This window comes from Barbatula barbatula, assembly GCF_947034865.1.
Source record: "Barbatula barbatula genome assembly, chromosome: 17".
Taxonomy (NCBI): domain Eukaryota; kingdom Metazoa; phylum Chordata; class Actinopteri; order Cypriniformes; family Nemacheilidae; genus Barbatula; species Barbatula barbatula.
The window spans coordinates 6,041,962-6,069,296 of record NC_136780.1 but is presented as its reverse complement, the minus strand read 5'-3'; the positions used below and the strand labels follow the sequence as shown (position 1 = coordinate 6,069,296).

Sequence of the window (27,335 nt, the reverse complement as noted above, 5' to 3'; positions counted from 1 at the left end):
ATAGTGAAACTGTATACCAGTTTGTTTATGCTGTAAATTATAGATTTCAGTTTTAATGTAGCACTTTTCTCATGAAGCAAACATGTAAAGATCACAACTGACATCTCTATTTTGCTTTTGGTGTAACTGTAAACATTTCTCTTTCTCATATATTTTGATGGTTAAATCAGATATTAAGATTTGTTTCATAGGTACAGAGGTTATATAGTCTGTGGTGTTATAGATATAGTGTGTGTTTGTATGGAAGCAATAGAATCTTAATTGAAAGAAATGTCAGGCTTGTCTGTGATGTCCGCTGAAGAATGTGTTGTTTTGGGCCCTTTGAAGGTAAGTACCTTCTTGTGGGTTTGACTTTGTCACCAGGGCAGTACCTAACATGTATGAAAAACAATCATATAATTTAGCTGGTTATGAATACCTGATTGACAGAAGACTTTAATCATTGATTTGCCATTTCAGCCAAACATTCACCTGAGCATGGTGAGGTGTTTTCCAAGGTCCAGTGCATTTTGTGATTTGTCTCTTTAAAGGTAATAACAGCATTTATCTTGTAGAAAGTTTGCAGATGTTTTTCACCATCCTGAGAAATGCATTCCTGAACCCCAAAAGAACCACAACAAAACATTAAATTATTTCAATGTGAAAGTCAAGAAAAGACGAACAACAAGAAAAAAGGATGCCGTAACTGATCAAAATGAGACTGTGAATAAAATAATAAGGTAAGTGTATATCAAAACCACAGATCTAAATCTATCTAAAAAGATAGACATATAGTTTTAAGATAGAATAATATTATATACCGTACCAACCTTTGTCTGTTGAATAAGAGATGTAGGAATGATAAGCTGCACAAAAGCAGTTGTCTCTGACCAGGTGAATGTGTCGGTTTGTTTCAAAGTCACACTGCTGACGGAGAGGCTCTCTGTCTCATATCCACCTCTCTTGGTCAGGCCCATGCGCCGTTTATAGATGTGTTGCACTGTGTTGTTAGATGAGGACTGATTTACTGCAAGACACAAATGAGAGGGTTGGAATTGAACAACAGCAGAATAGGAAAGATCAAGGAAGACTATAATACAAACCATTTGGACAGGTTGCCTCCATGCTGTAGGCGTACTGACCACTGACCAGTTTGAGTGGGAAGAATTGGCCCTCAGATTCGAAAACCTAAAACATTTTTAAGAGAGACTTACTTACAGCAGACAAACTTGCCGTTGCATTTTTTGATACACGCATGTATTGAATAAAAGGTTTGAATTCAGGTAAATCTATAACTAGCTCGTTTCCATTTAGCTCAACAAAGGAGAAGATAAAAATCAACTCTTTATTTCATCCCAAATGTGCTATTTGCTTACAGACCATCAGGTGGCAGACTTCAGCAGACAATTGATGTCTAAAAATTATATACCATTACATAATATACAAAATATGACAAAACTGTTCCTGGAGGCTGATTGGTCAACAGCTATGATACTATCATCATACCTGCACAGAAGTTAAAACGGTGTCTCTCCTCCCTTGAACTGTTATATTTGGTTTACACATTTCAACATTGACTTGAATCAGACTGGAGTCCCCCAAAGCCACCACAAGACTCCCTCTCAAAGCCAGAGACCAGTCCAGCTAGTGAAAGAATAACATGAGATATATTAGCCTTCATTTCCTCCACGCCTTCACATATTAACATATTTATCAGAGATTACCTCATTATTCCAGTTGTCCAGTGGAATCTCTCTGGTGACCTAGAAGGACACAGGGACAAACATTAAATCCAACAATATTTGATTATGAGAGATAAATAATTGAATGAGAGGATTTACTGCGTTCGTCCTACCTGAATGAATTCTGAGTCACATTTTATGTACTCTCTATTCGGAGGTGTTAGCACAGCGGGACACTTCATCATGAACTTTTGAGTCCTGCCTCCAAAACGATTTACTCTCTTCAGCAGGTTTAGTACAATGACATAGTTACCATGCTGAAAATCAAAATGTTTACATCATCTTACAGTAAAAAGATAAAATTTTGCAAGTTGTAAATATGTTTATACCATATGTTATGTAAATAACAAACCTCTAACTGGACAAAACAACCGGTGTACATGACCCTAAATATATAGTTCCTATCCAGATCTCTGTGCAGACTAAACCCACATGAAGAGAGCCGATGGTTTAAATTCTCGAGTGATACCAGAGCCACTGAATAGAAAAGGAGAAATATGAGAGAAAAAAACAAAATAGCATTTTTAACAGCCAAAAGACACCATGATCTACAAAAATGATTATGTCCTCTTAGGTTACGAGCTCAATAATATCCATACATCTTACCTTGAATCCTTAATATTCCAGAAAGCCAAAGCCTCAACTCCTCAATTCTCATCCTATGGATCCAAAGTTCCATATACTCAGAGAAACATTCCACATCACTTTCTAGGAAAAAAGAAAAGACTTTAGTTCATATTTGCTCTTATTGTTATTCCTACATAGTAACATTCTCCAAAGTATCACCTGCCACACTTGTGGATGGACTACCAATCCAGTCCCTCTTCTGAATTTGCAAAACATTGCACCACATAGGTACAATAAAGTGTCTATAGTGAAGCAAAAAGGATGGATATATTTTAATAATATAATATTCAAAGCATGAGCATTTCATTAAAATAATGTTATAAGCACACATCTACTCACATTGAAATAAGTAAAGTCCTCGTTAGATCCATGACTCAAGAGTCAATGCACAAGTGTTTAAAGACAGAAGTGTGATAGACACTTTTATACAGGTAAAGTCAGCTGTGTTTGGTCACTTGGATCACAACTGAGTGTGAGAGCAATGCTAACCCTCACACCATAAAATGAAACGACACAGACAGGTGTAAAAGAACAAGGAGAGGAAACCAATACCTGCACCTGTACATCAATAACTTTTATTTACTCATTCTGCATTACAGAAACCAACAAAAAACAGAGTGTTTATGTACTGTAATTTTAATAACATGACATTACTAAATAAAAGAGCCAGGTCAAAGACAGTCTTTAGATTCTTACTAAACGCATCTTTGTGTGACAGCCTATTACAAAAAATAGTGATAGTGCACTTAAAAATGAAATTCGGTCATCATTTACTCACCCTCTTGTCATTCCAAACCTTTGTGACTTTCTTTCTTCTGCAGTACACAAAATAAGATATTTTAAAGAATGTTGGTAAACAAACAATTCACTTCTATTGTATAGACAGAAAACCAATGCAAGTCCAATGTGTACTTTTCTGGGTGAACTTTTCCTTTACACGATGGCCTTTAAATTGTGGTATGGCACTTCTCATACTATTGTCTCCTCAATATTAAATTCTTCATTGTTTTTCTGTAAAGTAATTTTTGTAAATTGCTTTGGATAAAAGTGCACTTTTTACACCCATATAAGTATTAGAGAAAAACAGCAATGACTAAATATTTGCTAGCTTTCATGTGCTATTGCAGTTTTGTCATTCCCCCATAAGAGCTCGTTTTTACACTCTTTGTCTTAAAATATTAACTTGTTTTGACATTGCCTTTGTCTTTTGGGTCTGATGTAATGAACCTGTAAGATATGACGTGATAATAACGGGCTTTCAGCATATCATTACAGTGGATCCTTACACATTTGACATTATTTAATCTTCTCCTGATTTCAAATACACGTCCCTCATCCTGTCATGACAAAACATTCAGACAGGACGGAATATCACCAAATTCCACAACAAACCCCAAAATATATTAAGGTATTGTTATATTATTAACACGTTACATTTACAGTAGGCCTACCCTGTAGACATGAAACCTTCCGACCCGGTGACGTCATTCCCTCGGTGACGCATCTGGGTGGCCATTTTATCAGAAGTTTGGGGGGTGAAAACAATCGGATGCGCTCGTATGTGCGTTTTGTTAGTTTTGATTTCTTAACATAATGCCAATGAATCGAGATCAGTAAATCTTCAGGTTAAGTCGATGAACGGCTGCTTAATAAACGAACAATTGGCGGGAACCTGCAGGCGACGTAACCTGCCATTCATTACGCGAGCTTGTGCACGGTTAGCAAGTAGCCTAGCTTAGCTAATGGCACCTCGCGTTATCGGACAATAGTGACTTGTAAACAACAGAATAACAATACTTGTAACCGAACTATTTGCGGCCAGGCTCGTGTTTACTTTGGATTGAATCGGTCAGTCGAAAAGTAACTGTTAATCGTATTGTTGCCGAATTAGCTGTTAGCCTAGTTCGCGCGTCTAACGGACAGTTGAATCATGACGGAGTGTTACATTCGCGTGGCGGAGGATGAAAACGAGGAACCCATGGAGATCCCGTCGGAGGAGGATGGCACTGTGTTGCTCTCCACGGTCGCCGCACAGTTTCCCGGTGCATGTGGCCTTCGGTATCGAAGCCCGGTGTCTCAGTGTATGAGAGGAGTCCGACTAGTGGAGGGGGTTCTGCACGCGCCCGAAGCAGACTGGGGCAACCTCATGTACGTGGTCAACTATCCAAAAGGTAAACTTGTGATGAATCGATCATTCCACACAAAATAGACCTTTGTATCATACACACACACACATACATACATACATATATGCGAACATAAATTAATCCATGCATTTTTAGATAACAAGAGGAAGATGGATGAAATGGATGCTGCTTCTGCTGTGAAGATCAAGAGAGGTGTGCAGAAGACATCAGACCTGATCGTTCTGGGTTTGCCATGGAAAACGAGCGAGCAAGATCTTAAAGATTACTTCAGTACCTTTGGCGAGGTTATCATGGTGCAGGTTAGTATCAACAAACTGAATTTAGTTGCATTTATATTGATAGCTGTGGTACGAAGGTTTACCTGTCCTTTCAGGTTAAGAGAGATGCCAAAACAGGAAATTCCAAAGGATTCGGCTTTGTAAGATTTACAGAATATGAAACGCAAGCGAAAGTCATGACCCAGCGTCATATGATCGATGGAAGATGGTGTGACTGCAAACTCCCTAATTCTAAGGTATGATACATATGTTACAGCCACAGGAAATTGTATCACCGTGTGTTTTGAGAAAAGGAATGAGAAAAAAGAAGTTGATAGTTTTGATTTCAATTCACATTTGAATATACACCTTACATATCGCTTTCAATAAACATAAACAGATTTACATGTTCAATTTCAAATCTTGTATGTGTTGTGATGAACTTTTCCTGGTGAACGTTGCATGAGTAGACTCTGTTTTCTATTAAATGATCTAGTATTTCCTGGAACAGGCTGGGCCAGATGAGCCTATGAGAAGCCGGAAAGTGTTTGTGGGTCGCTGCACTGAGGACATGTCCGCCGATGAGCTCAGACAGTTCTTTATGCAGTACGGTGAAGTCACAGACGTATTCATCCCCAAACCTTTCCGAGCTTTTGCCTTCGTTACCTTTGCCGATGATCAGGTTGGTTTTCAAGGATTTCTTCTTACCTCAATGTCTTCCTTCACTCCTCAACGTAGTAACGGCTTGTTATTTTCCTCCAGGTTGCCCAGTCCTTGTGTGGTGAGGACCTGATCATTAAAGGAACCAGCGTGCACATTTCCAACGCTGAGCCAAAGCACAATAATAGTAGGCAAATGATGGATCGTGGGCGGTTCGGGGGTTATGGGGGGCAGGGCTTTGGCAGTAATCGCAGTCCTAACAGCAATGTGAATTTCGGGGCCCTTAGCCTGAATCCCGCCATGATGGCAGCCGCTCAGGCGGCCCTCCAGAATAGCTGGGGAATGATGGGAATGCTGGCGGGTCAACAGAATCAGACAGCCGCCTCTGGCACAAACCCTAGCGGGCAGAACAGTGGTAGTAGAGATCAGAACCCGAGTTACAACGCAAGCAGCAATAACTACAACGCCAGCAGCTCAGCTGGTCTCGGGTGGGGGGCGGGCACCAATTCAGGCTCGAGCGGTGGGTTCAACCCCGGCTTTGGATCTAGTATGGAGACAAAGTCAAGCTGGGGAATGTAGAGAGCGATTGAGTTGGGTATCACCAATATCTAGATAATATGGTAAGTATTTTGAGATAAGAAAGTTTAGTCGGATGTTATGTCCCGAAAATATTTGCCTTTGATTTTTTTGTAAAACTGAATGTTCATATATATGTAACGATTGGTCTTAGATTTATTTAGAGTGGTTGAAATTGTTAGAAGTGATGAAAACACTATGATATTTTTTTTCTCATGGATATAATTTATTTTACAAAATGCCCACATATCTGAAACACGCATGAGCATCTCGTACCATTTCAGTGCCCTCTCACATACATGTAAAGATGCTCCAGTTGAAAAGAGATTTGAGTTGTGTTCTCTGCCGTTTTTTTCCTCAAAGTTTTTGATGGTCAAGCCTTCATAAATCTCTTCTACAGTTCAACACCTCTTTTCCAATTTCCCGGGAGGAAGCCCCTCGTTGGCCGCAATGTTCGAGCAATCACAGTATCAGTTCCCCTCCTCCCATGTGTAAATGCTTTCCCATCAAAGAGCACAGCGTCACTCTACACATACTGTGTTAGACGGTGGGTGTCGTTTTTTTTCCTCCCCTTTTTCATGGATGAAATCTGTCCGCTTCTTGAGAGCTGAGTGAGATGGTGATGGATTGTTGGTGGGCCCAGAATGAGAGACTGAATGAGCGAACAAGCTGAGAGAGAGAGAGAGAACTTGGAACTGTGAGAACTTGGACCTGTGTGTACGAGTGTGAACGGAGGCAACGAGTGTTTTCTGTAGGATCATCACAAGGACATTCATTTACATTCTTCCGTCCCTCCTGTTCTGTCTCTCTTCCTCCTTTTCTCATATTTAGAGGTGCATAAAAAATAACCCCAAAATATCTATGTAGTGGAATGTTTAAGTGATCAAAGTATTTGTGTTCTTGCTATATAATTTGATGTGAATGCTGTGTATGGTGTGTGTTCTTTCTTGCTGTTATTCAACTTGTACGTGTGAAGGTGATGTGATGCTGTCTGTGGGCGGGGCTCTGGGAGTGGGTGGTGAATGAGGGCAAGCGTGAGCTCTGAGTGGCTTAACTAGGGTGGTGTATTGATGATGAATGCCTACTGAAGAGGTTGCTTTTGTTACGTGTTTCGAATGCTTTTTATATGTTTTGTGAATCAAAGGGAACTGAAATAAAACAAATAATTTGACTAGTTATTTGATAGTGGCTTATTTGCTTTAAGATATTAATGGAATTGCAAACGCTTATTTAATTCGCATGTGTAGGGACGTTGGACTCGGCTGGCCCAGGTTTACCTCAGAATGCTGAGTGAAGTCAATAATGGGAGAGCTGAAGACTGAAGTTGATGTAGTGTTGGTGGACTCATCACGGTCCATCTGTGGAGACGCTGCTGTATGCCTTAAACCTGAAAAGGGACTTCGGCACTTCACCGTAAAGAGATTTCACTGGAATCCCTGTTTAAAATTAAAATGGACAATTGGCTGCAGTGCAGGACTACAGACAGTACAATACGGTCAAAAGCAGAGATAATGTGTTCATGAATCAGCATTGTTTCAGTCCCATTTCAATGCTTGTGTTTTTTAAACTGTTAGGTGCAAGAAAGTGCACTGATCTTGAACTATTTTTGCTTCTACATGTGTCCCATAGTGGGTTTTTACTGTAAATATAGTTTATTAATGGTTAAAAGGCCTATTTATATTCAGGGTGTTGTGTTGTGATTTGAATCACTGGCAGGATTTCCATTTTTCAAATCACTTAATAAACATACACAGAGGACCTCCATCTCTCTGTTTTTATTTTTATATGAGAGGTTTTGTAATTGTAAACTAACAACTCTTTTCGAAACTTTCTTGTCTTTTAAGATATGAGAAAAACTTGCTGTCTTTAGTATAATTCCGGACACTGTTATTTGTGCTGTGTTATGTGAAAATACAAAACGACTCCATCTTAACTTCACATCTTGCAGTAATTAAGTGGTAAATTAAAATGGTTTGTAAATAAACATATCATAGCACTTTACCATAAGATCCTATTTATTAACACTGTTTCGTACATTAGCTAACAATAAGCTAAACATTTATTACTCTTTGTGCCCATGTTTATTTTCTTTTGATAAGCAAAATAGTAAAGGTCGAAACTAGGATTAAAAGTCTGTAAAATGTATGGTTTATTGCTACTTAGTTCTGAATAACGTAGATAATGTAAAGAAAAATGTAACCTTGTTGTGTGAATTTTATACTACATGTCCTGTTTAATATACGGAATATATGACGTATTTTTGTGTGCAAACCCCGTATTTTCGGATTTCCGGTTCCATCGATCCAAAGTCTATGGGTTATTTATATAGATTTTTGGCAAATCGCACGAAATATGGTTTGTGGTAAACAATCCCTCTAAATATTTTCACATTTTATTCTATGGTATAAAACACACCAATTGTAACCCGCTTGTACGCACGTAGACGTCATAGCGCATATAAAGCTCGCCAATAATGAAACATGTGCACAAATCTCTTAAAACGTAGATGCGGATTCATTCACGGAGTTACTTAGTTTATCACTAGGGAACACATTTTTATAAAGTTTGAAAGAGTTGGCGGTGGTGACCGGGATATCGTGCGACCTTAAGTGTAACGTTAATCTGTTTATAGCATCGTGTTAGCTTTGTTCTTCTGCCGATGTTATCATAAACCTTTGATAATCACGGAGCTTATTTTGCGATCTTCCAAAAGTATATGCGGAACCAGCGAGGCACTTACTTCCGGGTTAGCCTACAAAAATTCGTCATCCCTGATGTACTGGAGATGGTTAAATTCTTGCAGATTGTCGCTCGGAGCTGGGTGCAGATGGGCGGGTCCGTCGCATGTGTGTAGGACTAAGCCGCAAGTGGGCTGTGCAAACGTCGTTATTTAATGTCGTGTGTTGTAGTATTGGTTCATGATCCACAGTTGGTGTAGTATCTTGGGATACTACAAAAAGAAGACTCCGAGAAGGCCATAATTCTCGATGGTTACCTCATTGATGAGGACCCATCACAGCTTCATACTTGAACACACCGCGCTTCTTCACAGCCTGCACACATAATGCGTCACTGCCCCCTGCTGGACAAACATCAATATCCACATACAACAGTTGATGGCGGAATATTTTGTTTTACAAGTTTAAAAAAACAAGACTTACCCAAACCTAACTGGCACGAAAGGGCAGCACAATCTAATGGTAGCACAAAATGCCAGAACCGCAGTGAAGTATCATTTTAATAATTGGCAACATAAATAGGATCGTTCAGTGCTCGTAGTGGTTTAGATAAATTGTGGTTTCTGAAATTAAAATACAAGAATATGCATAATTATTATTTTTATATCAACGTAAAGACATTTATTTGTTGAAACTTTTATTATGCCATGCTGGCCGCAACTTTGTTGCATTGAAATTCCGGTGGACTAAAACGTGCTTTGCTCATACTTTTTTTGTTTCGTTTAATTGTATTTTTAGTTAATGCATTTTGACAAATTGTGATAAAACAAAACTTTAAACTACGAAGAAAATGTAACCTCCTGCCAGCCTACTTCCGGTACAAGCCCCTCCCACTTGCAGTTTGTGGCGTTAACTCCTCCCACCTGCAGATCTCCGGGCTGCAGCAATCACTAAGGTTTTGTAATCCCTTTATGTAGTGCCAAAACCTCTGTCTCAAAGTCCTTGCCACCTCAAGCAAATCAAAAAAATATAAGGCCTATACTCTTTATTGTCTCAGTCGTACTGTACAACTCTTAAATTACATCCTGGAGAGTAACAAATATTATCATTCAGGTCCGTAGCCAGCCAGTTGAAAGGGGAGGTTCTTTTTTTCAAAAAGTGGACCTTTTTGCAGTTTTTCTCCTCCTCTTGTATTAATTATGAGGTTCAAATACTTAATTTTGGTGACCTTTTATGCTCTCATTTGTGCTGGATTAGTTTGTCTGCTGGTATCTTAACCAGCACGCTTTTTGATGCACCTAAAATATTTATTGCATTGTTGTCAAATTGCTTCCTCATGTAATACTTTTGTCAGTCCATACACAGTTCATAAGTTTAAAGCCACACTAACAACAGAATAGATTTAATGAACTTTAACTGAAATATTAATAATATTCCTTCTAATCATCATTTCTTGACTCTCTGTCAATGCCTCTTTGCTATGTTTTATTATTATAATTACGCTACGTTTATATGGCTATTATATTGTAGACCAGGGGTCCCCAAACTTTTTTCTGCAAGGGCCACATAATTCTCCCTGTCTTTAATGGGGGGCCGGGTCGGTTTGTAACAGAAAACTACACAGGCCGGAGGTACTACTTGAATTATTGTGTAGATTTAATTATGATTTGAAATTTATTTTTGATGCCTCCTAATGATATAATAGTTTATTAACAGTTAATCGTTTAGTGCTACTCAAATTCAAAACATTTTCTTATGCATATTAATTAACCTTTCTCTTTCCAACCGCTTGGCCATTTTGTCGTCTCTTTGAAATTTTCCGATGGTTCGCGCGTCAGTTCTATCGCAATGGTACGTTATGAATTTAACAAATTATTAGGCTATGTGAGTAACTTAGAGAAATTTGGGTCTGAAAGCCAATGTTCAGACGCTCGCTCACGGCCCTACTAGAGCAAGCTCCTGATTGGTTAACGCTGCGCGAATTTTCGCCAACGTTCAGATCTTTCAATTCATTCGCGTGAATCGCGCCGCAAGTAGGTCATCGCATCTTTGCATTGACTTAACATGTAAATCACTCGCGCTTAACGCTTCATTCGCGTTTGGTGTGAACACACTATAAGGCACTGTTCAGAGGGCCGGTCCAAATCTGTGGGCGGGCCAACAATGATGACAATAATCACATGAAAAAACCCGACTTAAATTCTGGCCCTTTGGCAGTGAGGGGGGGTGCCTACGGGCTTGTCATTAAACGCCCATCGCTTGATGTGTCTACCAAATGATGTGGGACTCCATCCTAACGGATGCTGTCGATATCGGTCGAAATCCTAAACAAAACAGGAGCTCTGCCATGCTTCGCATTTATTTGATCAAACAGTACCAGCGGGTGAAGTTTACTGAGCTCGGAGGCGCAATATGTTTACAAATTGCAACTAAAACACCATTCATATAAGATTCCAGCGGCCCCAACGTTAACATATGGATTTACCTTTACGTTGCACAACATTCCACATTCCATAAAAGGCTTTTTTTAAGTTCAGTGGTTATAGCATGGCACCAGCAATGTCAAAGGTCACGGGTTCGATACCAGGGATTTCACATACTCAGAAGCAAATGTATGGTATACTCTTATGTAAGTCACTTTATTTGGCTAAAAGCGTTTACCAAATGAGTAAATAATAAATCTTACACATTATAGTATACTCTTAAGGTCAAAAAAATATAAAAGCACATTAAAAGTTCCACATGACACTGAGGCCACACAACAGCTTTATGTGTCACACTGAACTTTAATTGTTGAATTATATAATTTGAGAACAGCTATGACTGATAGTAAATTGCAACTCAAATGACATGGCACAGGTGTTCTCCATAATAACATCCCATATTAATAACGTTTAATTTTTGTCTAAAGAATTAGCCTTTTCACATTTGACATGCTTAGATTTAGAGAACTTTTATTACCCTTATCTGGATATAAAATAGTATTAAAGTATACATTCAAAAAGGCCACAATATTTGAGGATTTGTTCAAGCAGTAAAGCTACATCATTTCTTTCAACGGTTATAAATATTTACTACATTACAACACAAAAACTGCACATGCATGGGAGTAGTTATTACAGTATATATCGGTTAACTGTTAAGGCAGGATTGTAGATTGAACAGGCAGATTATATGATATGTTTTATATGTTAACACATGGAAAAGGTTTTCCAGTAGAAGAGCTTGCATGGTGATTTATCTTTAGGCTCCGTTTTTTCAAAAGTAGACCTCTCTTCCAGTGTACCGTTCACAACATCAGGATCAAGATCTTTTAGTTCCTTACTAGTGAGGTTCATCTTTTCTATATCAGTCATCATCTTCTTCAGCGGGTCCTTCTGGTCTTCAGTCAGAACCTAGATGATGAGACACTTCATAAATCCAGTAAGCTTGATGATTACATCACTCATTGATTCTTTACAGCATTTACAGTATTACAACACTGCAGTTCTCTTAGACAAAGCAAGATCTTACTTTAAAACAAATATGAGCGCATGGATGCATAACAAAATGGGCCATAATCCAGACTTACCTCATTGGTGTGTGATAGCCTGTCCTGTACAGGTAATGCTTCAGTGCCGTTCCACACCATGAGAAGCAGAGGAAACAGAGCCAACAGAACCCGCATTATGAACACGCTTCTTCTGTCTGTAGCCGAACAAAGATCCCCTCCAGCTCCCATTCTCAGATTTTATAGAAGCGTCCTTAAAAAGATTCTGACGCAGGAGAGGAGGAAGGCCATTAGGAAAACTAAACTAGCTTTACCTTTTGAAAAAGGTAACTTGCAAATGTATACATATTTATTATCCAAAAACTTATTCATTAGAGTAAAAAAACGTAAAGTATTACAGAATTGCTGTATTAAGTGTATTGCTTCAGTAACCCCCACCCCACGATAAACCTCGTATGGCAATTCTCTCAAACCGGAGTAATTAACCATAATCCGACATGCATAGAAACAAAACATGCTTGAGAATATACATACACACTTCAGTTTTAAAGGAGGTGCCGATCTTACGGTGTTGGTATGTGTCAGTAAAAACTGCAGCAGCTCGGTACTGGACATCAGAATCCTGACTCCTCCCCCTCCCTCAGAAAACAGCCTATGCATAATTAAACAGCAGACGGACCAAAAGAGGGTGTCCACTTCCTGTCCGGACTTATCTGGCACGGAGTCACCCGGTTCGCCATTATGACTCAGCAGCACTCGGATGCTATTAGAATCCTCTTCTACTGTGCATTAATACTCATTAAAAACATGATGTGAAGTGGCTTTTAATTACCGAGATGTGCTTTCCTGAGGAGTCATGGGGCCTTGGGTGTATTTACACCCACTATCTCAAACAGTTACAATGTAGAAAACATCATCCATTAACAATAGATCCTGTGATGAGACAATGACCAATCGACTACAAGTACCATGAGCATAGATGTTTGCATTTTACGAGAGTTCCTAAATGTAAAGTTGTTTTACCCCTTTTAAAATATTGATCGCTCCGATGTTGTAGTACTTTAGACACACAGTACGTACAGTAGTAGAAGAATTAGACAATGAAGGCACTCAAGTAAGCAATTCTTGAATTATTTTAAAGAAACCAAAAGATTAGTGTTAGTCTGTTACTCATAAACATCTTTGCTAAATTCAAGGAGTTTTTTTAAACAAGCAGAACCATGTAAATATAAACTAGAAGAATATAAATACGTCTATAACATGCTGGGTCAGTTAAAATTAATTTATGAAGGGAACTCTTTTTTTAAACTCTTGTTTTTAAACTCTAGTCATGCATATATACGAATCCTTTTCTCTAATCACCTGTTATATTTGGGGATGAATTATAGTGGATTGTGTTTTACCAAGCAGAATAAAGTCTATTTACAGTTTTCTCGATTTTCCCTTGTTTTCTTTATTGCATAATACAAAAAAACAACACATAATAACCATAAACAATAGCAAAAGTTTATAGACTGACAATAGATTGCCTAATGCGGTTCTGGGCACTTTCACTTTACTTGTTAGAAAGAGGGAAGCGCAGCATCACACACACACACATGCCAAATATAACTAAATAAATGGATTACAATGTAAGGATTATTAATCTGTTCCTTAAAATAAAATACGGGTTGTCCTGTAGATGGTCTGCTCGCACGCTTTAACCTCACTTTAACCTTACGCCCAAAAAACGCCCATTCACTCATTAGATAATCGGGACAGCCCGTTAAGACCATGCGCCCGGGCGACCCCACCGCTTTCCCGCAGTTAAACTAGCAAAAGCGGATTCGGACACGCCCTGAGTGCACCGTTCAATTCAGACCATGCATTTAGATAGTTAAAATAGTGCCCCTAGTGTTTACCGTTTGTAACTCCAGTCTTGCAAAAATAGCAAGACTAAATCCTGTTTGTTGCAGACAGCAGGTGAAGGAAGAGGACAAAATCTCATTAAAAAGGGATTGAAATCTTTATTTAGCCTAATGCAGTGCAATGGTTACCCATAATCCAGGGTTAACACTATGAACATGACTGGAGAGCCAAACCTGCAACAGAAATAATGTCAACAGGCTGGCTCACAAATATGTGTTGTGTTTGTGACAGAGGACCTTAAAACTACAAGAAAACCGTGTACACGCTATATAAATAGAAATCTACTCTTCTGTTAGAAACCTCAGATCTTCAGGAGGAATGTGTTCAGTTGCTCTGGTCTATGAGATGATGTTCTCTGCCGTTCAGTCAAACAGGACCCTCGATCAGGCGTTATAGGAAGAGGATGAAACTTTTCCTCCGTGGCCCGTCCAGTTGGTGTGGATGAAAGTCCCAGGGTTTGATAGCAGCTCATACGTGTGGGCACCAAAGTAGTCCCTCTGTGCCTGAAGAGACCAACGATAATGATTGATTTTAATTTATTCAATTCATTTAATTCTTTGGTAACAATTTGCAATGCGGATGTATTTGTTAAGATTAGTAAATACATTAAAGGTGTCATGAATTAAGAAATAAATTTTAACCTAAGCTTTTGTCATATAAAAGCTCATTGTATTAAAAAGAACATCATGTAAGTGTCAGAACCGAAGACGTTACTGAAATGACAACTTTTATTGACACCAGGCTCAGCGAATGCCAGGTCCTGGAATGTACCTATCAATGGCAGGTTGAACACCGCCTCCACAGAAGAATATCAACGACTACTTCTTTAGCCCCGCACACTGGTTCGCGAATGACTTAAGCCATGTACACATAGAACACACTCCCGCATTTGTGATGATTGACAAACTAACCATAGCAACATATTTTTCAGCTAAAAATTTGTTTTGTCCGTCAGTTTAAACTAATCCGCTGATATGCGCTGTGTTGAGTTTATGCTCCGAAGGCTGCATCACACAACGCTCTTTTGCTGTGTTGCCATGTTCGTTATTAATAAGCGCTTTTATACTTGTTGTTTGGTCTTCGATCAAAAAGGTCAGGTGGAGATTTTGAGATTTTCTTTCGGGTAAAACATTGAGCATTTGTTCGTCGTGTATTCCTTTGTAAACAAGGCACATGTCGATGCTGAATTTGCAAAGAGACAGGTTTAAAAGCAATGCTGTGCCGTCAATATTGAATCTGACCGGAATGCGAGTAAAAATATATGTACGCTGCATCACTATTGCTTTGTTAAGAGATCACTTTCCAATCATAGCAGTGGGCGTTTACTTCCAAGTCTTCAATGCGGCCCACCCAGAAAAACGGAGCGTTTCTTGAGCTGACCTCAAAACGAGCGTAGAAAAATCGCCTTTTATTTATTGATTTTTATGTTTTTGAATGTAAAAACCATGTGAACGTCATAAGTGAACCTCAGACAACTGTATTAAATAATAGAAAAGGCCAGTTCGTCACCTGAAAATGACACCTTTCTCTACCATAAAATAATAATGACGTTGCAACGTTGAAACTAGTAACTTTGTATTAGCACCTATCGTACTATTGCTCTTTGTATGACATATCGCTTAGTGCCCCCCGAACTCTTTGTAAGTCGCTTTGGATAAAAGCGTCTGCTAAATGACTAAATGTAAACGAATACACATTTTTTGTATGTATTTTGCTAATGTTTATTAATGTTCATGTTAGTGCATTAACTAATGGTAACAGTCACTTCTTTTGAGATTTACCTGCAGCAGGTTGGCCGGGAGCATCTCATGCCTGTAGCCGTCATAAAAGGACAGCGCGGTGGTAAAGGATGGCATGGGAATTCCCTGCTGCACACCTGTGCTTACTACCCTACGCCATGAGTCCTACAAAACAAAGAAGGTATGTACATGACCAGAAACTATGTTAAATTAATTTAACAAATATTTCCCACAAGTGGATTTGGAGAGAAATATCAAGAAATTGTTTTTGTTTTGTTCAAATCTGGCAATGGCGGATTCATGAAATATTAACATTGTGCAACTTTTCAGAAATAACACAAGTTGAATAGGAGGGATAGTTTTACAAATTATGCACATATATTAAATACACGTGTTTAAGTTAGTAAAATAAGAAATGTTGTTTTAATTTGCAGAAAAGGGATACAGGAGAAAACTGGTTCATATTCGTGTTTGAACAACAAAATACAACATTTGTTTGTACCTGGCACTCCTGTACAGCGTTACTGAAAAAGCTATCCAGCAGTAAATTCTGCAGCTCTGAATCCCGGTCAAACGCTTCCTTGATCTTCCCCAAGAAAACACTGTGAAGAATCATCATCATCATCATCATCATCATTCAAATTGAGGAAACAAAACTGATATTGTAAAACCAAATTGTTTCCTTATTTCTGTGCGTCAGGGATTTTATACAAAACATTATCACAACTTCCTTGTGTTTGCAGAGTTGCAACATTCACTGGGTGGAGAAATCATTTCTCATGATTTCCAATGGAACAGTACAGCAAACACCGCCTATCCTGATAAGTGCTGTACAGAGCAAACACAGCATGTGTTCTCATGCAACAGTTGAAATTAATGTAAGACAAGCACCTGCGGATGATGCAGCCTCCTCTCCACATCAGAGCAATTGCACCGTAATTGAGAGACCAGCTGAACTCTTTCGCAGCCTGCCGTAGCAGCATAAAACCTTGGGCGTATGAGATGATCTTAGACGCGTATAAAGCCTGGAAAACAGAATGATTTAAAGTGAGAAGTCATATAAATAAAGTAAAAAAAAAACGGATTGAGTTTAAGCCAAGTTTATAAGTACACATTACACAATCGCGGGCTGATGTATAAATATGACTATTAATATATACGAATCAGTCTCAGATTTATATTGCAAATTGCACATCAAGGGAAATTTATCTTAGATTCGTTTTTTCATTCGTCATATTATAACATTTGTGTCAAAAACATTTTCAGACAAACATTTGAGATGCTTGACCAACCTTTCTGATGTCTTCAAGAAACTGTGCCTTGTTTCCAGTAAACTTCACCCCCTTAGGGCCAGCGAGGCTCTTACTGGCCTGGACTCTCTCATCCTTTAGAGAAGAGAGACATCTGGCAAAGACAGCTTCCCCTGTGAATGACACGACACAACAATATTCTCCAGTTACAGTCTGCATCTCTGCTCTGATAATTACATTACAATTAGCATTAAAACAAGAGCAACCAGACAACAACAGACACATTGAACAGCCTAGTAATATTCACAAACTAGAAGCAATCATACATGTAGTAGTGGGATATGAATCTTGAATTTTCTCACAACTACAGAAGATATTATTCACTAATAATAAATGGTGTTTTAATCAGGGCTGTCAGCATATCAGATTTCACTACACAAAAACCGTGCCATGTTTGGAAATGTGACGACATCGTAGTCCTCTGTCAGCCACCGTAGTGCATCGAAAGGGAGGGGTGAGCGGTGGACTGAGCCGTTAGTTGCAATTCGCAACCTGACCTCTACATTTCACAAAGGGGACCGGTGCAAAATTGTGACCTACTACTATATATTGGTGTGTCTTATGTTATTAATACTATCAATAATCCTGGCAATTAAAACCACAGTTATTGACAATACTGAAAGGCTATATCACGCAGCCTCTAGTCTTAATAAACCATGGTTTCTGGACAGAATTAATTGGAGGCACTACTGTTAAAACAACATTCCATGTCTAAAAATACAAGAGGTCGTAAAACAAGTGTATAATACTGTACAATTTCTTTAAATTAATTAAGATTTTGGGGTGAAATCTGGACATTTCTTTATGAGATTTACCCACGACCCCCCTGAGCATTTATGGCGAACTCATGTGCTATATTACAGCGCCATAAAACATCTGTAAAAAGACTAGATATTCCATAAATATATACCAGTACACTGATCATATACAGTAGGTAACAAATCATGATGTATTCTGCCTTTAAACACACACGAGCCGTCACAGTGATTCACTTTTATGTATTATCAGACGTCTGGCACTGTTGACACTGGTAATGTCATTCTCAATGGTGTAATGGGTCAGAATATCGTGCTTACCACATCCACAAACAACAAAAAGCTCACTTCAGCATGACTTTCATATACAGACCTATCACTCAACTCAAGGCCAAAAGCTGTAGGAAAAAAAGAGCGACTGCATGAGGGGGTGAAAAACAGCTAGTCATGGTGAACTCAGCACTGGGCTTATGTTGGAATCCAGTCAATTGAGAGACAGAGTCCTCCCTCTTCAACCGTATAAATCCTATCTGCTCGCTCTCTCTTTCTCTCTCTCGGTCACGGTCTGAATGGATGTTTTTTTGAAACAATAGGGTATTTGTGCAGTTTTGAGCCGTGACAGAATTCAGCTGAAGACTAAATATGCAAGACTAGTACACAAAATTTCCAATATTATTTCAGGAACTCAAATATTTAGATCCTGTAAGCACATTCTCTCCCCTATTCTTTATTCAATCAAGCTCCACTCCAGGATTTTTAAATGCCCATCACTGTTCTATTGTGGTCACAACTAAAATGTTAAAAAAATCTATAATCCACCAAAAGCCACAGCACAGGACCAGGAACAGAAAATCCCACTTATGTCACATCGCCCGAAGAGGTAAAAAGCCCTCAAAGCTGCTTATGAAGACTTTCATTCATTACCTTTCTCTAAAGCAAAGTCAGCCTGTCTCAGAACACACCCATATCTTGATTATGCAATCCGGCGTCTCACCGATTAATGTAACAGGAGTGCCGTACTCCAAAGCCGAGATGGCCGTCCATTTCCCTGTGCCTTTCTGGCCAGCACTGTCTTTGATCTTGGGCAGCAGGTGAGTGCCATCTGCATCCTTAAACTTCAGAATGTTTGCAGTGATCTCAATGAGGAAGGAGTCCAGCTCGGTTTTATTCCATTGATCGAAGACCTGACGGGAAACCAGAGTGAAATTCAGTCGCAGGAGGAAGTAAATCATAAAAGTGCTTTAGAAGGAACAGGGTGAGGCGTATTTCAAAATATAAAGAAACACAAGGAAAGAGGAAAGAATATGAACACAATACAGAGATTACATCATAAGGGACTGTTTGCAAGGATTAGTGTACTTATTTTTCGGATACCAGCAGTAATTTGAAGGAGGAAGTTGATGTCTAACCTTGGCCATTTCATCATGGTCCATACACAGCACATCCTTCATCAGATGATACGCCTCACAGATCAGCTGCATATCACCGTATTCAATACCGTTGTGGACCATCTTAACAAAATGTCCAGCTCCTTCATCCCCAACCTGCAGAAACATCAGAACATTCAGAAAACAGCATTCACGGTGTAAATGAATATATACTGATATCAAATGCTCACCCAGTCACAGCAAGACTCTCCTGTGCCAACCTTTGCGGCAATACTCTGAAAGATCTCTTTAATGTGTGGCCTTTAACAAAAGATGACATATACTATTTATGACTGCACTTTGATGTTTTCTGCAGGTTTATCCCCATATGCATTAGGATCTCACTTGTGTGCACAATACATGCTTAGGAATGAATGGTAACACTTTACTCAAAGCCTTTATTTATAATGCCTTATAAAGGGTCATAATGAATACATGAGTACTTTAAGTATTAAGTGTTAATGGATTCATAAAAAAGGATTGTTCTCACCAGGCCTCTTTATGCCCCCCTGGCATCAGTGAGGGTCCATATCGAGCCCCCTCTTCTCCTCCACTCACTCCACTTCCCACAAACAAAAGATTCTTCTCCTTCAGGCTCTGACAACGTCTCTGCATGTGACAAGTGTGACATGAGATTCCATAAAAGCTCTTATTGATCACTTCGGAGAGTTTGACTCACTGTTGTATCTCTGTACTCTGAATTCCCACCGTCAACGATGATGTCACCGGGTTCAAGAAGAGGAACCTGCAATACAGAAAAAGAAAGCTGGTTATAGGATCGCCTTCAAACGTGATCTGGTCAACTGTGTCGATATAGTGACCGGTGACATTTACCAGTTTATCGATGAAGTCATCGACCGCCTGTCCTGCTTTCACGAGGAGGAGGATGCGGCGAGGTTTTTTGAGTTTGGACACCATGTCCTGAAGGGATTCCGCTCCGATCACCTTAGTGCCTTTGGCTTCGTTCTGCAAGAAGTCGTGGACCTTGGACACGGTTCTGTTGTACGCACAGACCTGAGAAATGACAATGAACACGACATGAAGAGGAACAGCAGAATGCGTTGAGGAAAATGAAGAAATGCATTTTGGTACGGTAACCTACCACAAATCCATGATCATTCATGTTTAAAATCAGATTCTGGCCCATCACAGCCAAACCAATGAGAGCAATATCCGCTCTGTGGAGTCAAGAGTGTGGATAAGACACATTTAGCATAAGAACATAAAGTTTGAATGAAATCGTTCACTCAACTTAAATGATCCATGAGTGCAATCTTATTAAAAACTACGTCATCAAATATGTTTAATAGTTTTTGTTATTAATAATAATAATAATGTTGTTCAGGATTTAACTGAATCTAACGAGTCTATACAAAATAATACTGACAATGTGCTGTAACTCCCACTAAACACATTCGACTGCTTTTTAATGACTGTATAAATGCAGTAAACAGGCTCCAGAAATATGATATAACGTTATAAAACATTTAAAAAGCTAAATCATAACTTACTGAGCCATGTTTGAAGGTTGATTCCGTCTGAAAATGACACTTCGGATCAGTGTGGTCTGTGAACTTCCTTATTCACGTCCTCACCACTACACAGGCGCTGCGCAAGCGCCCAATCAAAACGCTTGGAACGTATTGACGTCATCCTCCTCTCTATTTGCGATTGGCGAAAATTTGCTGAGCAGAGATTGGAGGCTGATCATTGGGTATTTTCATCTGTTCCGCCTCCCCGGCTCCACCCACAGTGTCAGGTGAAGCTGTGGCGTCATCTGGGCATCAAACGCAGATTCATTTCTATGGACACAGTTTGTCGTTGCATCATCGGAGTAATGTGTAATATATTTGAATGTTTCCTCAGGGTTAATAATAAAAAGATTATTACAAACCACCTGGAATTTGCGCAAATAAACCTCTTTAAACCTTGATATCCAAATATTTAAAACGTTGTAACATTATAACAAATTATCTCACTGGCGACCTTAACAATTATATTCTGTATTTTTTATGTTACCATTTTCATAGATGTATAAAATTTATATGCATTCAGTGTGTGAAGTCTGGACTTTCTCAAATTGTATTACCCTTTTGTTTCCTAGTTTTTTTATAATCTGGTTGTCTATACGATGCTTCTCGCTGGCATTCATAATACATAGTATATCAAAGAAATGCAGAACATCTCATGTTAAATACCCATCAATGTTTCTGCTATTTCCCATCTTAAAAAGAAAAACAAAACAAGCGCTTTCTCGGTCTAATGCACTGGTTGTAATTTAATTTTTTTACCTCATTCACTAAACAGGTCAATGGTGCAAGATTACCATACACAGAATTAAGATATATGCATTACACATCTAGGCTATACAGCGAATGGATTATAATTATTACAAATACAGGAGACATATTTACATTTTAATCCAAGTTCCATACAACATGTAATATTTACAAAATAAGTATGAAAATGAAGCCAATCTGACAAATAGTGTACAGTGTTAATGCCACGGTTTAATATTTTCTGTTGCTTTACCACAATGAGAGGGCGAGATGTTTATTTGGAAACATTAGGCCGTATGGGAAAATACGTGACTGAGCAGAAAATGAACGTAAAGTGATTTAACATAATTTTCAATTACTTGTACAAAATATATTCCCTGATGTTAGAGATAAAACCAATGCTCACCACAACTAAACCATAAAATTAAATGCCCTTGAAAATAAGTGGCAACACGTCAGTCCCAGATGAAAATCGTAGTTTTCCTTAATTCATAATTCATGCATTTTTAGAGATATTCAAGGTACATTCAAAGTCCACTTCAATAAGTAAAACATCAAAAACCGTTTGGTTTTCCATTTGAGAAAACAACTAAACCATAGTTCAAGCTTTATTTGTTCTGTTAGTCGTATAAACACATATTATGTGCAAAAAGCTGCAAACTAATATATACATTGCAAAACAATAAATACAGTTAATGAAATTCATTATGAATATCTGTTACTTTACATTAGTCAACCAAACCACTCAACAAAGATGATAAAAAAGAAAATCTTTGCCCTGCTGAAAAATCCATAACACGCTTGTCATAAATTTAAATGTTCACCAACCTTCAGTGTAAAGAGATATGAGAATGGCAATAAATGTTCTTCATTGTGCACTCATTTCATGTGCCGTCTCTGAATATTCAATGTAGACATTTTAACAGATGGGTAACAATCCAACAGCTAAGTAGAACTGCTCAGGTTGACTGACCTGAGGGCCCAATTCTCTAGAGCTACTTTCATGTGTTTTTCTGTGAAAATGTGCTAAACCTCTTCATCGGCGTGAATAAACAGCAAGAATATTGACTTCATAATATTTAAACTACTTTACTTGAGAATCTGGCGGGCAGTAATTCCTGCTGGTTGTCTGGCCAGAGGACTCTAATATACCCCGTCTTATCCCTCTCGTTGAAATAATTTCACCAGGAAATGATGGAGTATGCAGTCACGGAGTATCACTTTAAATATACAGAGCAAAGATTTAACAAAAAACAAAACACATACCATCCTTTTCCCTTCACTGCACATACATGACCCATCCAGTTTCGATTTCTCCAAAACCCTTTAGTCAGATGAAACGGTAATGTTTAAGTGATCAAAATTGGTATGTAAAGACTACAGAATAAAAAGTGCCCTAGCAGAACGAATCTGTCATTTAGATGATGTAAAACACTGATGGAATGTTATTAAAAATAAGTTAAGATAATCAAGACAGTATAAAGATACATGGTGAACGTTCAATAAAATTAAAATCCCAGAACTGATACTTAAACCCCTCTCCTTCTCAAAGGGGGAAAAAGGCTGGTCTAATGAGTTTTATGAGGTTTGATTGGCCTAATTGAGATATTGAGTCAAAGAAGACCACATAAAAACATTAAATCTATCATTTCCTAACCATCAGTATCTGACTCAAGCATACATCTTTCAAAAGAGGCGAAACCTGTATGAGCAAACCATCTGTGGCCTTTTAGTAATACAATAAGAACAGAAAGCAAAGACTGTGTGTTCATGAGAAGCGCCCTGAAAGTTTGTACAGATGGACTTTCATTCAGATGTTCTGTTTAAGGTAATTTTTTGCACCATTGTTGCTCCTAATCTACTGTAGGGAATGATGTATGTCGAGCAGAACACTCTTATAGGCTACGGAAAATCGTGATATATCAGCGTATTTCCCTGCTAGTAAAGTTCTCATGGTTACATACTTTGCTATGTTTTTCGTCTTTGATATGTGGATTTCGTGTCAAGCAATTACACTGCGACATGGTACAGTTCAGGGCTTATGAATAAACTGGCGTATGTACAGAACTATCACAGCTTGCTCAGATTCGGCAAATCCAATACTGTAATAACATTCAGTTTGAGAGGAAATTTCCTTCTTCATTAGAAAATCTTCAAGCAGTGCTTTGGTCCATCTAAACATCTATTTTGTAACAGATCCCTTGTCGGTACGAGAACAAACTTAACGGTATCTGAAGCAAAGCCATTTTGTTTTTCCTATTATTGAGAAAGTGTGATCATTAAGTTATAATATTCATATTTTTTCCTAAAAGCATTTTTAAAGGCTTTTAGCATGTCAACTTCCTCATAAGGTTTGTGGCTGTCGCCACGTGAGCGGGAAGTTCCCGGCAGACAACACTGGTAAGGACGATCTTCACAGATGAAAGTAACTCAAGAAAAAGAAGAACTTGCTCTGAAGATTCGTGCACACACAAACGGACAATTACAACATGCTACTTGAAGGAGGTTCGGTTATGACAAAGAACTGAAGACAGAAAAAATCCGATAACACAATGGATTAGGAGAGAAATAGAGAGATTTGGTGAACTCAAAGTTAATTCGCTGGAGAGAAGAGAGCCACGGGTCTACATACAAGAGAAACCGTCAAGAATCACAAAGATTTAGAAGTGTTCACACACTTGGTACGTTGTAAAGGTAGACAGAGAAAAAAAATGAGCACTATCTTTGCACGACATGACCCTCGTTCAGTTCTTCATCAGACCGGACCGTCTCCTCGCCAACTTTGACCTGAAAATGACGAGAGGATAAACATCATACAGAAGTCATAAAAATAAATGTTCCTGTTTTTTTCCTTCTGGTAAATATCTTGTTACCTTATTGTTCCTGCTAGCAGTGGGTTGAAGGCATACAGCCAGTCGTTCATATCTTTGTCATTATTAGCCTGGAGCAGAATTCCTCTGTGCTTGGTGCACACGGCAAATGTATTCGGTGTCTGAAAGCCATAAAACACCAACATTATGTTTCTACACACACATAAACCAATAAAACCAAATAATCACAAGGTTCTACCTTAAGCATGGCCTCCTGGTCTTCACTGTATTCCACCTGAGCGGTGGATAAATTCAACACACCCCTTTGCACCGGGTCCTTATCGTTGTTGTAGATGAACACGTACGGTCTACGGACCACCACAAAGTGCTTCACCCAAGAGTTAGAACGGGGCTCCATAAAGCTGAGGAATCCCTTCTTGGACACCACAGACCTGTGTGACATCACCAGGCAGGTCAGTCCAGTACATTTGTGAACACATTTCATGTTTGCGAGTACAATCTTTAGATCTTTTAGATGTTTCTAAACACATACCCTGGTCTCATCTCCTCAATATCAGGCAAAAGGTTGAGGAACTCGTGTTTGCCGGCGCGCGCCAAGTAGGATGTTTCCAGGATAGGCACCATGGGGAAGTTCTCGTAGTCGGAGCACGAGGGGCTGGTGGCGCGAGAGTTAGCTTCAGGGGTCCTAAAAATATGTTTTTACATGTTTAACCTCGTATGTATATTTTTAATATAAATAAAAGTGTTTTTTTATATCCAATGCACAAAACTGTACCGAGAGTCCGACAGAGACGGGCAGGTGGAGGACGGGGTGAGAGTGGCACTGCTGAAACTAGTAACTGAAGGGTCCCGGCCCATAGGAGAGATATCTGACAACTGGGAAAGACAAGTTTATTAAAGCTTTGTATGTTTCAACAAAAAGCTGGTTTACAAGTGGCTGTTTTATGTTACCTTGCAGTCACTGATGCTGTTGTACATCTGGTTATATTCACTGTTGAAGGTGTGTGTCAAGAGCCGCAGGCACTGAAAGAGAATATACAAATATTGTGAAGTCGGTAAACACAAGACATGACGGATAAATCATGAATAATAAAAACACATACGATACTAAAAACACGTACCTTAGTTGCCAGCTCCTTCTCACGGTCTACCAAGCTCTCGACGTCCGTTGAGTCGTATCCGCTGCTCTCACTGGGCGTGATGGCGCTCTCGAAGGTTGTGGAGGAGATCTGAGAAGAGATGCTGGTGGAGGTGCTGAGGGTCCCGCTGCTCAGGCTGGGGGACAGAGAGTCGCTAAGGAATTTGGGGGGAACGGTCTCGCCCAGCTTCTCACGGAGCAGCAGCAGATGACGCGTCTTCTCCACCTGACAGGTTCAGACATGGACATCAGGGACACAGCTCTCTACATGATGTCTCATCCAGATAAACACCTCAAACTTCATACTGACCTCATGCAACTGCTCGAGCTTCTCCAGTTCCCACTGATGCTCGAGGATCAGACTGTCTCCTCTGGGCCTCCAGCCTGCCAGGTTTTCCTCTCCACGCACGTATGCCACTGACGTATCCAGAATCTTTCGTCTCCGTCGCTGCATGCCTGAAAATGTGGCATGGAGAATAAGTGATCTTAAAGAAGTTTTGTGTGTGATCTTTCTTTAGGTAGAAATTTGTTTTACTCTCGGTAAAATGCTATTAGTTAAGATATCAGATGTAACTTCTAAATGATCACTATATTAATATTCTACGGTATTTACATACATAATCAAATTACTACAGATACCATGGTGGTAATTTATCATGATTAATAAATTAGGACTACTACGTTTTTGTAAGTGCTATGTATAAAATACACAAAAACGAATGAAAACAGTGGAAAACATTAATATTTATAGAAAAAACATACCTGGGCTTCCTGTGTGGGCTATCTTGCACAAGCTGAGCTCATAGATGCCGGTTACTTTATTACTGTAATGGAAACACCAGAAAACAGTGTTAGCGATGTATATTCTACATTTACTAGAACCTAAAACCTTTATAAGCAAGCAACATGGGTGTACATTTTATTCCTCATGACATTTCATCCGATTTTAGGTTAAAAATGTATATAAATGTAAGGCCAAGTGTATTTTTGAAGTATGGAACTGGCCATTGTTTCTTAAAAGGTTTTAATTTGTAAACAATTTTTTGCCTTTACTAGTTCAAATGACTGTAAATAACATATAATGTTTAAGTACAAACATGTTGTTTTTAAAATAGTATGAAATGATCAAAGTTGCAGACGAAATATAAAATTAAACTAAATACAGCTAATATGACAAAATAGAGCATACTGATATATTTTACCGCATGACATTAACTTCTACAATATTTGAAGAATGGTGTTTGTTACCAGTCAGGGGTCTTGGAGTAACCGCTTCCGAACAGGTTCCTCAGGGAGCGTGGAGGAGAGATCTTAGCATCTCTAGAGTAGAAGACCATGCAGATGTCCTTGGTAATGATGGCGGGTTGGATGCAGTGATCAAGCTGCAGGGTAAAGTTCGCAGTGCACGTGTAAATGCTAAAATACAAGCTCTTTATACAGGACTGTGAACAAGCACACATAAACAGAGTGAAATCTGACCTCAAGATAAGCAGACAGAGTCATGTAGATCTTCTCTCCGTATGGAGTGACGCGGTTCAGCAGAAGAGAGTTGTGCAGGGAACTGTCCCAGACCGCCTCGAACCGGTAGAATGTCCTAAACAGAGTGAAAGAGATCCTTCAGGTTTGGGCTGGTAGGAGAGGATATGATGGATATCTACAGTCAAACAGAATCTCATGACAAGTCGTGACTATTTTACAGGTGGTCCATTGATATGAATGTTTGATCAATCTGCTTTGGTGTCAGTGATGTAAGGTTAAGGGGTGGGGCTTCATTATCGCTTCCCCTTATAAT

General features: G+C 39.0%; 5 protein-coding genes across 15 annotated transcripts in view; 1 reads left to right on the top strand and 4 right to left on the bottom strand.

Annotated features, from left to right (window-relative positions):
* Positions 1-242: 242 nt before the first annotated feature.
* Positions 243-2,574, bottom strand: ciroz (ciliated left-right organizer protein containing ZP-N domains; the record flags this gene model as incomplete). The annotated part of the gene is made up of 10 exons (XM_079478267.1): positions 243-371; positions 472-595; positions 810-1,006; positions 1,083-1,167; positions 1,486-1,623; positions 1,704-1,742; positions 1,835-1,978; positions 2,074-2,198; positions 2,328-2,429; positions 2,508-2,574. 10 exons carry the CDS (start codon positions 2,572-2,574, stop codon positions 274-276), a joined length of 1,119 nt encoding a protein of 372 aa, XP_079334393.1. The 3' UTR covers positions 243-273.
* Positions 2,575-3,791: 1,217 nt separating this feature from the next.
* tardbpa (TAR DNA binding protein a) lies at positions 3,792-8,272 on the top strand. 8 transcript variants are annotated; one of them, XR_013787824.1, is made up of 7 exons: positions 3,792-4,519; positions 4,631-4,794; positions 4,869-5,009; positions 5,249-5,434; positions 5,515-5,599; positions 6,389-6,535; positions 7,236-8,272. XR_013787824.1 is itself a non-coding variant. In XM_079477629.1 (6 exons), the coding sequence occupies exons 1-5, from the start codon at positions 4,279-4,281 to the stop codon at positions 5,989-5,991; spliced, it is 1,209 nt and encodes a 402-aa protein (XP_079333755.1). In that variant the 5' UTR covers positions 3,796-4,278; the 3' UTR covers positions 5,992-6,032; positions 6,389-7,165. The 8 variants fall into 8 exon arrangements, 3 of the variants coding, with proteins under 3 accessions (XP_079333755.1, XP_079333757.1, XP_079333756.1); XR_013787825.1 differs by having other exon boundaries at positions 3,798-4,519; positions 5,515-6,032; positions 7,236-8,243; XR_013787827.1 differs by having other exon boundaries at positions 3,849-4,519; positions 5,264-5,434; positions 5,515-6,032; positions 7,236-7,771.
* A 3,585-nt stretch (positions 8,273-11,857) lies between these two features.
* sst6.2 (somatostatin 6.2) lies at positions 11,858-12,333 on the bottom strand (the record flags this gene model as incomplete). Its single annotated transcript, XM_079478266.1, has 2 exons — positions 11,858-12,061; positions 12,238-12,333. 2 exons carry the CDS (start codon positions 12,331-12,333, stop codon positions 11,858-11,860), a joined length of 300 nt encoding a protein of 99 aa, XP_079334392.1.
* Positions 12,334-12,471: 138 nt separating this feature from the next.
* On the bottom strand, positions 12,472-21,040 carry pgd (phosphogluconate dehydrogenase). Its single transcript, XM_079478724.1, has 13 exons — positions 20,807-21,040; positions 20,398-20,473; positions 20,130-20,309; positions 19,975-20,040; positions 19,786-19,904; positions 19,487-19,556; positions 19,278-19,412; positions 18,863-19,052; positions 17,096-17,226; positions 16,695-16,828; positions 16,306-16,405; positions 15,846-15,968; positions 12,472-14,567 (listed from the first exon to the last, which is right to left on the bottom strand). Exons 1-13 carry the CDS (start codon positions 20,812-20,814, stop codon positions 14,448-14,450), a joined length of 1,452 nt encoding a protein of 483 aa, XP_079334850.1. The 5' UTR covers positions 20,815-21,040; the 3' UTR covers positions 12,472-14,447.
* Positions 21,041-21,548: 508 nt separating this feature from the next.
* The window catches only part of kif1b (kinesin family member 1B), a gene marked incomplete at its 3' end in the record, with an annotated part of 56,728 nt that continues 50,941 nt past the window's right edge, over positions 21,549-27,335 (bottom strand). For 3 of the 4 annotated variants that reach the window (XM_079477352.1, XM_079477353.1, XM_079477356.1), the window contains 11 exons: positions 27,023-27,137; positions 26,792-26,925; positions 26,306-26,367; positions 25,854-25,999; positions 25,527-25,769; positions 25,357-25,428; positions 25,181-25,281; positions 24,938-25,090; positions 24,644-24,836; positions 24,448-24,566; positions 21,549-24,361 (listed from right to left, as the gene is read on the bottom strand). In XM_079477352.1, coding sequence (XP_079333478.1) covers positions 24,319-24,361; positions 24,448-24,566; positions 24,644-24,836; positions 24,938-25,090; positions 25,181-25,281; positions 25,357-25,428; positions 25,527-25,769; positions 25,854-25,999; positions 26,306-26,367; positions 26,792-26,925; positions 27,023-27,137 — 1,381 coding nt within the window. Of the gene's footprint in view, positions 24,362-24,443; positions 24,567-24,643; positions 24,837-24,937; positions 25,091-25,180; positions 25,282-25,356; positions 25,429-25,526; positions 25,770-25,853; positions 26,000-26,305; positions 26,368-26,791; positions 26,926-27,022; positions 27,138-27,335 lie in introns of those variants that run through there. The other variant, XM_079477354.1, reaches the window with a different exon arrangement.